General features: G+C 39.6%; 3 protein-coding genes across 5 annotated transcripts in view; all 3 read right to left on the bottom strand.

Annotated features, from left to right (window-relative positions):
• Positions 1–3,679: 3,679 nt before the first annotated feature.
• Positions 3,680–12,058, bottom strand: part of LOC141375737 (E3 ubiquitin-protein ligase RBBP6-like) — a 307,115-nt gene continuing 298,736 nt past the window's right edge. Inside the window, exon 7 of the transcript XR_012384477.1 lies at positions 3,680–3,871. The gene's annotated coding sequence lies outside the window, so the exon portion shown is untranslated. The remainder of the gene's footprint in view (positions 3,872–12,058) is intronic.
• Positions 3,823–7,158, bottom strand: LOC141375696 (E3 ubiquitin-protein ligase RBBP6-like). Of its 2 annotated transcripts, XM_073910569.1 has the most exons (7): positions 5,507–6,439; positions 5,217–5,313; positions 5,038–5,113; positions 4,810–4,898; positions 4,673–4,733; positions 4,431–4,570; positions 4,059–4,335 (listed from the first exon to the last, which is right to left on the bottom strand). In XM_073910569.1, exons 1-7 carry the CDS (start codon positions 5,664–5,666, stop codon positions 4,161–4,163), a joined length of 798 nt encoding a protein of 265 aa, XP_073766670.1. In that variant the 5' UTR covers positions 5,667–6,439; the 3' UTR covers positions 4,059–4,160. The 2 variants fall into 2 exon arrangements, with proteins under 2 accessions (XP_073766671.1, XP_073766670.1); XM_073910570.1 differs by lacking the exon at positions 4,673–4,733 and having other exon boundaries at positions 3,823–4,335; positions 5,507–7,158.
• Positions 8,755–11,153, bottom strand: LOC141375691 (E3 ubiquitin-protein ligase RBBP6-like). 2 transcript variants are annotated; one of them, XM_073910557.1, is made up of 7 exons: positions 10,203–11,135; positions 9,913–10,009; positions 9,734–9,809; positions 9,506–9,594; positions 9,369–9,429; positions 9,127–9,266; positions 8,755–9,031 (listed from the first exon to the last, which is right to left on the bottom strand). In XM_073910557.1, the coding sequence occupies exons 1-7, from the start codon at positions 10,360–10,362 to the stop codon at positions 8,857–8,859; spliced, it is 798 nt and encodes a 265-aa protein (XP_073766658.1). In that variant the 5' UTR covers positions 10,363–11,135; the 3' UTR covers positions 8,755–8,856. The 2 variants fall into 2 exon arrangements, with proteins under 2 accessions (XP_073766658.1, XP_073766659.1); XM_073910558.1 differs by lacking the exon at positions 9,369–9,429 and having other exon boundaries at positions 8,761–9,031; positions 10,203–11,153.

Below are 12,058 nucleotides of genomic sequence, written 5' to 3'. Positions count from 1 at the left end.
GTGGTGGAGATTGGAATATCCGTCTTAATCCAAATCTAGATTCATCAAAAAACTCTAAACTCGCACCCCTACATAAAAAAATAAAAATTGTAATGAATGAGCTAGGTATAGTAGATCTCTGGAGAGATCTTTATCCAACAGGCCGTGACTACACTTTTTACTCAAACCCCCATGATGTATACTCACGAATAGATTATTTTTTTGTACTCAAGCGAGATCGACATAGAGTACAAACCTGTGATATTGGAACGATTGACCTATCTGATCACGCCCCTCTCTCTTGTACTATACATATTAGAGATAATCCAGGAAGAACATTGTGGAGATTAAATACAAATATGCTGAATAATCAACAATTTCAAACTCAAATTAAGGAAGATATAAAGTTATTTTTTACAGAGAAGGATAATGGAGAAGTTAACCCAGCCATATTATGGGATACATTAAAAGCAGTCATTAGAGGTAGAATCATATCACTATGTGCTCAAGAAAAGAAACAAAAACGATTAAAATTAACAAACCTTAATGAAGAACTAAAAGATCTGGAATTACAACATAAGAAGGAAAAAAAAATCTGATTTAATGACTAAAATAAAGAAAATCAGAAACGAGATAAATTGAATATATGCACAAGAAATTGAAAGAAAGATTAATTTTACAAAACAAAAATACTATGAATCTGGTCCAAAGGGCACTAAATTGTTAGCAAGAAGGATGCAAAAACAACAAATTGAGAGATCAATATACAAAATAAGGGATTTGAATTCTAAAAATACACTACACAAACAACATGAAATACAAAAGACTTTTGAAAACTATTACGAGCTCTTGTATACTCAGCCACATTTAAAGAACGCCCAACAAATAGAACAATTTCTCGATTCTATCAACCTACCAGTTGTAACAGAAGAACAAAATAAAATATTAACTGCTGAAATAACTGAAACTGAATTAGTCAACGCTATTTCTAATCTTAAATCAAATAAGTCACCTGGCCCCGACGGGTTTTCATCAGAATGGTATAAAACTTTTCGATCAAACTTAACTCCAAGCCTACTCCAAGCGTGCAATATCACTATAAAAGAGGGTAAGATGCCCCCATCATGGAATGAAGCAGTAATCTCTGTTTTACCAAAGGAGGGGAAAGATAAATTAGAATGCGGTTCATATAGGCCAATCTCGATCTTAAATGTTGATTATAAATTATACACAGGCATTCTCGCCAAAAGACTAGAAAAGATTCTTCCGCAGCTAATACATAAAGATCAGACAGGTTTTATCTCGCAAAGACAAACTTATGATAATATTAGAAGATCCTTACATTTACTAAATCATATATATCAGAACAAAATGGAGGCTCTTTTAATCAGTCTTGACGCGGAGAAGGCTTTTGACTCTGTAAATTGGTCTTTTTTATATAAAGCTCTTGAAAGATTTGGCATACATGAAAACTTTATAAAAGGCATTCGTACAATTTACAATAAACCAGTAGCCCGGATAAAAATAAATGGATACCTCACAGACACCATAACATTACAACGTGGGACAAGACAAGGATGCCCAATCTCACCATTGTTATTTGCTCTATATATAGAACCTTTGGCACAATGGATAAGACAAACTAAAAATATTAAAGGTATAAACATAAATGGAGATATTCACAAGCTGGCATTGTATGCAGATGATATTTTGATTTATTTAAGCACACCCACAACCTCACTTCCTGAACTAATGACTTTACTGGAGAAATTTGGTTCCTATGCAGGTTATAAATTAAATATACAAAAAACACAGACCCTATCTTTTAAATATACACCCCCAGTAACTATAAAAGACAAATTGAATATGAAATGGGATCAGAAATCACTAAAATACTTAGGAATTCATTTAACAAAAGAGATTTCAACATTGGCAAAAGTAAATTATGATCCTCTACTAATAAATATTAAAAATGATATACACAGATGGAATGCCGTTTCTTTCTTGAGCTTTAGCCAGAGAATTGACGCAATAAGAGTGAATGTCCTTCCTCGATACCTCTATTTATTCCAAGCTCTCCCAACAGAAATACCCCAAACACATTGGTCAGAATTGAACAAGACCATTTCTAGATTCATTTGGCAGGGGAAAAAACCAAGGATTAAATTAAAAACAGTAGAACTTCCAAAGGAACAAGGAGGAATGGCTTTACCCTACTTTAAGGATTACTTTTATGCAGCCCAGACTAAATATCTGGTTAACCTATGTAACCCAACATATCAAGCAAAATGGAAAGACATTGAAATTACACTAATGAATGATCCTCCATTACAAGCGATATTGGCACATAAAAACCTGGGGGGATACATAGAAAAAACGCAAAATTTATGGATTAAAGCCCAATTAAAAATTTGGAACATTATAAAAGAAGAATACAAACTGAATGATAAACTACAAATAATTCAATGGTGTGCTTATGACACTGAATTCAAACCAAATCAAATGGACTATAGATTTAAATCCTGGATTTCTAAAGGAATATTAACATTCTACTCACTCACAGAGAAAGGCCTTTTGAAAGATTTTGAAAGGCTGAAGAAAGAATATAACCTGGATAAATCTGATTTTTATAGATACCTTCAATTACGTAACCACTTTGAAAATAATATTAAAATTAAAACAGATCTGGATGACTCAATACTGAAAATTTTTATAGATGCCTACAAAGGCAGTGGGAGTAAAGGTATAATTTCAAAACTTTATAAAGGATTTAGATCGATTAAACCCCATTCAACAGAATATGTTAAAGAAAAATGGGAAAAGGAAAGTAATGCCATTATTACGGTGGAAGAATGGTTAGACATATGTAGATTTACATCAAAATGTACTAATTCACATATGTGGAGAGAATTTGGATGGAAATGTCTAATGAGATTTTTCATCACGCCAAAACAAAGAGCATACACCACAGGAAAGAACACTAAGTGCTGGAGACTATGCGGGTCTCAGGAACCTAATCACTGGCACATTTTTTGGGAATGTCCAGTAATAAAGCAATTTTGGGTAGAAGTACATGGAGTAATAGAAAACATACTTAATATTACACTACCCTTTCAATTTATAGTTATTTATTTTGGAAGCTCTGATATCCAAATATGAAAATCTGATAAATACTTTTAAATTTTAAATATTTATAACTGTAATATTAAAATATTAAACTGATAAATATTTTAATACTCGCAGCCAAAAAAGCAATTACAAGACACTGGTTACTTCCTGAATCCCCAACAACCCAAGAATGGCTAGAGATAGTATATAATATCTATGTGATGGAAAAAATTACATTCTCCCTTCGACTCCAAATTAATACATTTAGAAACATCTGGTCCAAGTGGACTGATTACGTTAGATTGCTCCATCCAATCTTCATAGAAATATAAAACTATTACTATCTAATTCCCATCCACATAACAAACATTTTTTCAATTTACGACCCATTGCACTCCCCCTTTAATCATCTTTTTAAATTAGTAATTCACAGTTGATAATAACCTAAAGTTGAATGAATAAATAAAGATTTGACCCTCTCTGACCTATGGAAATTTAGTATTGTTATTATTTATGTTACCATTTTACTGTTATTTTCATATATTGTATTTGATGAAACCTTTATTTATTTTTTTTTATTTTTAATTTTTTTGTGTTCTGTTACTTTAGAGTTTGTGAAAAAGAAAAATGTTAAGCAGTCGGAAATGTTTTCTCCTAAGTGGTATCATTGTACTGTGTTTATTGCTACTACAAATAAAAAGTTATAAAAAAAAAAAAAAAAAGAAAAACACGACTGAGCACTAATAGTGTACTCAACACTTTACACTGACATTTGAAGGATCACCTGACATTATGACTGAAGTAAGAACGCTGAAAAAAACCCATCAGATTTTAGCCCAGAAGAGTTTCTCTTTTCCTAAATTAAAGCAAAACTTCATAATATTGTGTTTATGAATTCATTCGTGTGTGTGTGTGTGTGTGTGTGTGTGTGTGTGTGTATGTGTGTGTTGCACTGCTGGAGTGAAGGTTAACCAGTCCACACAGTTCATGCGGCTATAATCTTTATTATCTTTTATTAATAAACTATGTACAATATTTACACGTCGGCTCCAGGTCTCTTGGATGAAGGTCTCTCAGCGACGTGGTCTCTTCTGGTCGCCGCGCGTCTCTGGTGAAGATGGGGAGCGGGACCGTTTCCCTCCGGCGTCCCGGACCGAAGATGCCGCACCTGCTGAGGACGAGGAGGGCAAAGGCTCGGTCTGGCAGGAGAAGGACGGCCTCTTTCTCTTCTCAGCAGCATAGGCCTCACTGAACAGATCGAGCGCAAACACACACAAGCAGACATCATGTGAGATTTGGACAAACACTAGAACATGCGGCTATGCCAAGTACAGTTTACTCACGCGTCTATGATGGGAATGACGTATCGGCCGCTGCCGTCTATCATGACTCCCTTTCGGTCTGGGTCGTCCACCTCCAACAGGAAGCTGCGGGGAATCCCTGTGCTCTTCCGGATGCGCTTGTGCGGCGCGGAGCGGCTGCCCTGTGAATTGAGGAGTGACAGTCAAACTCTGAGCAAACAATCTGACTGATGAGGACAAGAGCTCAAGTTCACAGCAACCGTGAGCTTGGAAAACCCAGTTACCACATTAGTGGGGCAGTGCCTAATGTGGTGTCCCGGGATCCCAAGCAGCCTCATGGCCTCACTAGTGAACATCAGAACCATGAGAATCAGCTCAGACATCTCTCACAAAGCAAACCTGTCAGTGTCTGAACGCTCACCTGCTGGAGTAGTAGCACAGGCTGGACTGGTACATCACCGCTTTCAGCTTGTCCTCCTCTGACGCCTTTGCCTCAGCCAGATTCTCAGTCTGTTTCACAGGCATTTGCACATTTGAATCTTTTTCACCCTCAACCCTTCAAACAATCTCAAATCTCCCTAAGAAGCTGAGTGCGTGTGCGTATATTGTGTGCTTTACATTGCTATTGTGCTATTCATTTGTTCAATACCTTCAACAACTGCTCCAGTGAGAGGAGTGAAGGATCAGCTCTAGGTGAAGGTTCACGCCAGCGTCCAGCTTGATGTCTGCAAAACAAAGGAGCTTGTGTGACTAAAACACCAGGGACAGACCAGGAGTCTTCATATAACATCTAACAGAGGACGCGTGTGCTCATTTCACAGCACTCACCCAACAAATCTTCTGTTTGAGGACTTCAGTCCCGCCGCAGGGATCCGTCTGATGATGACCGACGTGTTTTTAGGGATGAGAGCATCATCTGTGTATTCTGACAGCAAAATAAAATCAGAATCAGCACATAATTATGGAGCACGGTATACTTTGAGAGCCATTAGCCTTTTAAAACAGCCAAAACATCCCTACATGTCAGCATCAGCACCACCTTACAGCTTCCAGAAGTGTCTGATGTAACGCATCTAATGTTAGCGTAGAACAGTTGAAGTGTCTTTTCCTCAACTCACCTTCATCAGTCTGGGCGTTGCTGATCTTCAGCTGGCAGAACTTCAGCCTCTTGCTCCTCATGATCTGCCGCTTCAGCTCCCCCGCGCTGATGTTGAGGCCTTCAAACTGGAGCGAGTCGTAGGTGAGTCGACTCTGGAACCTGTAGTGAACACAAGACATACTGAACACAAACACAAAGCACAGCGTAATAAAAAGGGTCAAACCTGAGTGATGGGAACAGCAGGCGATCAATCGACGTATCCAACGATCAATAATATCGATAATCTGGAAAAATTGTCACGGAGGACGCAGAGATCAGATGCCAATCGACACAGCGAGATTCAAACAACAGCCACAGGACGGTTGTCATGGATGCTGATGATGAACACGTGACGCATGCGCTGTACAACTTCCGGCAATATTATCATTATTAATATTAATTTTATTGATAGTAGTAGTAAAATCATTGCGATAAGTATAATAAAATAAACAGCAGAACAGTTGGCCATCTCTGAATAATACACAGCGACGTTTCCCTGCACGAACGATTCAGGCCTTCGCCAAGAAGACTCGGGTGAGTCGATGATTCAGGGATTGATTCAACTGTCCGTTCATCCTATTGGCTTCTTTGGCTGAATGAATCGTTCAATGCTTTACTCAAATAAAGCGGCCTCTTGCTGCCACCTATTGGGGGTTTGCTTTTTTGTTTTCAAAAGTACTTTGACACTTTTTTAAAGGCACCTTTAAGTTCATTTTTGCACAAAAGCTCGTCTCTGTGCGTTCCAAATGGTTTGAAATTTCCTTAGCACATGGTTTTCTTGATGCGTTTGAAATTTTCAATGTAAATCCACTCGTACTTGCATTTGATCTTTATTATGCCTTAAAATCAAAACTATACTAAAGGTGTCTTATCCAAATGCAGATTTTCATTCAAAACGTTATGACAGAACCATATTACTTTACAGTGGCCCATGGATATATATATATATATATATATATATATATATATATATATATATGTGTGTGTGTGTGTTGCTTGTTTCTTATTTACCCATGCAGTGACTTTTAGGCATAAATACTATGTAGGCTTGCTAAAGGGTTGCATGAGAAATGTCATCATCGTGAGAGCTTGACTTTTTTTTTGTCGCTGCCTTTAGTTGTGGTGAAATGAGATGCATCATGTCGTTTATCTGTTTGTGCAGTCTGTACCTTCATTTCTGAATCGTGTGGCATCGTACTTGAAGCCAAGTCATTTAGCCCAAGGCATAGTTGTCTTAGAATGAGTAGTTTGCTGATCAAATTCCACATTTTGATGAGGCAAAACACATCTTGGATGTTTTAATTACTATTTTAGGTGAAAAACAAAACAATGAGATTTGTGTAAAATCTAAAGTTAACCAAGTCCAGCCCGCCATCTTGTCCTGCCTCTCAGTTCTCTTAAGCCTTGGGCCGGCTCTGTGAAGTGGCCTCTTTTGGGCTCATCATTGAAGACCGGACGAGCTGCAACATTTCGTTCTGCCAGGTTCTGGGAGTAGATGAGCATGTCATCGCTCTAGACTATGGTCAACTTGTGAAGTTACTCATACACCTCCGCTCATGGCATATTACCATTAAAATGAAACTTTTCCAGCAGAATATGACGCTCTAAAAAAAAAAACTCCATCGGCACTGGTAACTATGAAAAACACGACTGAGCACTAATGGTACACTCAACAATTTACACTGACATTTGAAGGATCACCTGACATTAAAGACTGACGTAAGAACGCTGGAGGAACATCAAATTTTAACACGGAAGAGTTTTTTTTGTCTCTCTCAAATTAAAGCAATATTTCTTAATCTTGTTGTTTTTTTTTTTTTTTACTGTACAGTTGCCCCAGGTGTTTATCAGGTGTGATGCCTGCTCATCTGACCTTTGACCTCGGCACTCAACTGCTGCCAGTTTTCTTTCGATGCCATGAGATTTCTGAATTCTACATGCAGGAACCGATGCATTCCTTTTTTTTTTTTTAAACAAAACAGATATGGCAGACACGGCCAAACATTGAAACTTTGGAGGGCATTGAGGGGGAAAAAAAAGCACAATATCATCAAGGGGAATAAAAGGTTTGATCAAAGCGTGCGTTTACACACGTTCATTTAAATATGGACAAAACCAACATTGGGTTAATTTTGTTATTAGATTTAAAATGCACGGACCCTATTTGACCCAGTGTTCATATATACATATGTTTTTATGAATGAATATTTTTGCATATAAAAGATAATAAAAGACTGACTAGACAGATTAGATAGTTTAATAGACAGATTGACACGTGTAGTCATTCGTTCCTGTGTATTTGATGACTAGCTTCCAGCAGTATCTGGCTGCAGACTTGCATGCAATCTGAGACACAAAGCACTCAGCGGAGCTAGTGAGGTCACTGTGAGAGGCGGGGTTAGGGGTGCACACTCACTGACAGCCTAGATTTAGCCTGGTTTTAACCAAGCCGTCTATTAGACTTTTAACCCTTATGTATTGTTCATATTGTTCAAGTGGCTGTTTTTTGCCCCCAATGACCTCCATTATAACTAAACTTGTTTTCATTGCAAAGCCATGACACCAGATAGTAACTCATTCTTTATTGTTGGTGGTTTCCCTGTTGGGATGAGATAAAATGAGTCATTTTTACTTTTGATGGTCAGTTGGCACCTTTAAACACCCCAAAAAAATGCTTGCTGGGATGGTACCAAGAGGCTGTGCTCACTTCTGGACAGAGGGGGTGTAGACTTGCAGCTAGTGCCGATAAGTGGTGCAGACGCTGAGGCTGTTCTGTATGCGAGTGTTGAGGTTTTGAAACATCAGCTGACAACGTGTAGGTAGAGAGTAGCAGGTTCTGGGAGTAGATGAGCTTGTCACCGGTTTAGACTTTGACCGACTTGTGAAGTTACTCACAAGACCTCCGCTTATGGGACATTACCATTCAAATGAAACGTTTCCAGCAGAATATGACGCTTCAAAAAACTCCATCGGCACTGGTAACTATGAAAAACACGACTGAGCACTAATAGTGTACTCAACACTTTACACTGACATTTGAAGGATCACCTGACATTAAAGACTGAAGTAAGAACGCTGAAAAAAACCCATCAGATTTTAGCCCAGAAGAGTTTCTCTTTTCCTAAATTAAAGCAAAACTTCATGATATTGTGTTTATGAATTCATTCGTGTGTGTGTGTGTGTGTGTGTGTGTGTGTGTGTGTGTTGCACTGCTGGAGTGAAGGTTAACCAGTCCACACAGTTCATGCGGCTATAATCTTTATTATCTTTTATTAATAAACTATGTACAATATTTACACGTCGGCTCCAGGTCTCTTGGATGAAGGTCTCTCAGCGACGTGGTCTCTTCTGGTCGCCGCGCGTCTCTGGTGAAGATGGGGAGCGGGACCGTTTCCCTCCGGCGTCCCGGACCGAAGATGCCGCACCTGCTGAGGACGAGGAGGGCAAAGGCTCGGTCTGGCAGGAGAAGGACGGCCTCTTTCTCTTCTCAGCAGCATAGGCCTCACTGAACAGATCGAGCGCAAACACACACAAGCAGACATCATGTGAGATTTGGACAAACACTAGAACATGCGGCTATGCCAAGTACAGTTTACCCACGCGTCTATGATGGGAATGACGTATCGGCCGCTGCCGTCTATCATGACTCCCTTTCGGTCTGGGTCGTCCACCTCCAACAGGAAGCTGCGGGGAATCCCTGTGCTCTTCCGGATGCGCTTGTGCGGCGCGGAGCGGCTGCCCTGTGAATTGAGGAGTGACAGTCAAACTCTGAGCAAACAATCTGACTGATGAGGACAAGAGCTCAAGTTCACAGCAACCGTGAGCTTGGAAAACCCAGTTACCACATTAGTGGGGCAGTGCCTAATGTGGTGTCCCGGGATCCCAAGCAGCCTCATGGCCTCACTAGTGAACATCAGAACCATGAGAATCAGCTCAGACATCTCTCACAAAGCAAACCTGTCAGTGTCTGAACGCTCACCTGCTGGAGTAGTAGCACAGGCTGGACTGGTACATCACCGCTTTCAGCTTGTCCTCCTCTGACGCCTTTGCCTCAGCCAGATTCTCAGTCTGTTTCACAGGCATTTGCACATTTGAATCTTTTTCACCCTCAACCCTTCAAACAATCTCAAATCTCCCTAAGAAGCTGAGTGCGTGTGCGTATATTGTGTGCTTTACATTGCTATTGTGCTATTCATTTGTTCAATACCTTCAACAACTGCTCCAGTGAGAGGAGTGAAGGATCAGCTCTAGGTGAAGGTTCACGCCAGCGTCCAGCTTGATGTCTGCAAAACAAAGGAGCTTGTGTGACTAAAACACCAGGGACAGACCAGGAGTCTTCATATAACATCTAACAGAGGACGCGTGTGCTCATTTCACAGCACTTACCCAACAAATCTTCTGTTTGAGGACTTCAGTCCCGCCGCAGGGATCCGTCTGATGATGACCGACGTGTTTTTAGGGATGAGAGCATCATCTGTGTATTCTGACAGCAAAATAAAATCAGAATCAGCACATAATTATGGAGCACGGTATACTTTGAGAGCCATTAGCCTTTTAAAACAGCCAAAACATCCCTACATGTCAGCATCAGCACCACCTTACAGCTTCCAGAAGTGTCTGATGTAACGCATCTAATGTTAGCGTAGAACAGTTGAAGTGTCTTTTCCTCAACTCACCTTCATCAGTCTGGGCGTTGCTGATCTTCAGCTGGCAGAACTTCAGCCTCTTGCTCCTCATGATCTGCCGCTTCAGCTCCCCCGCGCTGATGTTGAGGCCTTCAAACTGGAGCGAGTCGTAGGTGAGTCGACTCTGGAACCTGTAGTGAACACAAGACATACTGAACACAAACACAAAGCACAGCGTAATAAAAAGGGTCAAACCTGAGTGATGGGAACAGCAGGCGATCAATCGACGTATCCAACGATCAATAATATCGATAATCTGGAAAAATTGTCACGGAGGACGCAGAGATCAGATGCCAATCGACACAGCGAGATTCAAACAACAGCCACAGGACGGTTGTCATGGATGCTGATGATGAACACGTGACGCATGCGCTGTACAACTTCCGGCAATATTATCATTATTAATATTAATTTTATTGATAGTAGTAGTAAAATCATTGCGATAAGTATAATAAAATAAACAGCAGAACAGTTGGCCATCTCTGAATAATACACAGCGACGTTTCCCTGCACGAACGATTCAGGCCTTCGCCAAGAAGACTCGGGTGAGTCGATGATTCAGGGATTGATTCAACTGTCCGTTCATCCTATTGGCTTCTTTGGCTGAATGAATCGTTCAATGCTTTACTCAAATAAAGCGGCCTCTTGCTGCCACCTATTGGGGGTTTGCTTTTTTGTTTTCAAAAGTACTTTGACACTTTTTTAAAGGCACCTTTAAGTTCATTTTTGCACAAAAGCTCGTCTCTGTGCGTTCCAAATGGTTTGAAATTTCCTTAGCACATGGTTTTCTTGATGCGTTTGAAATTTTCAATGTAAATCCACTCGTACTTGCATTTGATCTTTATTATGCCTTAAAATCAAAACTATACTAAAGGTGTCTTATCCAAATGCAGATTTTCATTCAAAACGTTATGACAGAACCATATTACTTTACAGTGGCCCATGGATATATATATATATATATATATATATATATATATATATATATATATATATATATATATATGTGTGTGTGTGTGTTGCTTGTTTCTTATTTACCCATGCAGTGACTTTTAGGCATAAATACTATGTAGGCTTGCTAAAGGGTTGCATGAGAAATGTCATCATCGTGAGAGCTTGACTTTTTTTTTTGTCGCTGCCTTTAGTTGTGGTGAAATGAGATGCATCATGTCGTTTATCTGTTTGTGCAGTCTGTACCTTCATTTCTGAATCGTGTGGCATCGTACTTGAAGCCAAGTCATTTAGCCCAAGGCATAGTTGTCTTAGAATGAGTAGTTTGCTGATCAAATTCCACATTTTGATGAGGCAAAACACATCTTGGATGTTTTAATTACTATTTTAGGTGAAAAACAAAACAATGAGATTTGTGTAAAATCTAAAGTTAACCAAGTCCAGCCCGCCATCTTGTCCTGCCTCTCAGTTCTCTTAAGCCTTGGGCCGGCTCTGTGAAGTGGCCTCTTTTGGGCTCATCATTGAAGACCGGACGAGCTGCAACATTTCGTTCTGCCAGGTTCTGGGAGTAGATGAGCATGTCATCGCTCTAGACTATGGTCAACTTGTGAAGTTACTCATACACCTCCGCTCATGGCATATTACCATTAAAATGAAACTTTTCCAGCAGAATATGACGCTCTAAAAAAAAAAAACTCCATCGGCACTGGTAACTATGAAAAACACGACTGAGCACTAATGGTACACTCAACAATTTACACTGACATTTGAAGGATCACCTGACATTAAAGACTGACGTAAGAACGCTGGAGGAACATCAAATTTTAACACGGAAGAGTTTTTTTTGTCTCTCTCAAATTAAAGCAATATTTCTTAATCTTGTTGTTTTTTTTTTT

This window comes from Danio rerio, chromosome 8 (assembly GCF_049306965.1).
Source record: "Danio rerio strain Tuebingen ecotype United States chromosome 8, GRCz12tu, whole genome shotgun sequence".
Lineage (NCBI taxonomy): Eukaryota > Metazoa > Chordata > Actinopteri > Cypriniformes > Danionidae > Danio > Danio rerio.
This window is presented reverse-complemented; position numbering and strand designations above follow the sequence as displayed.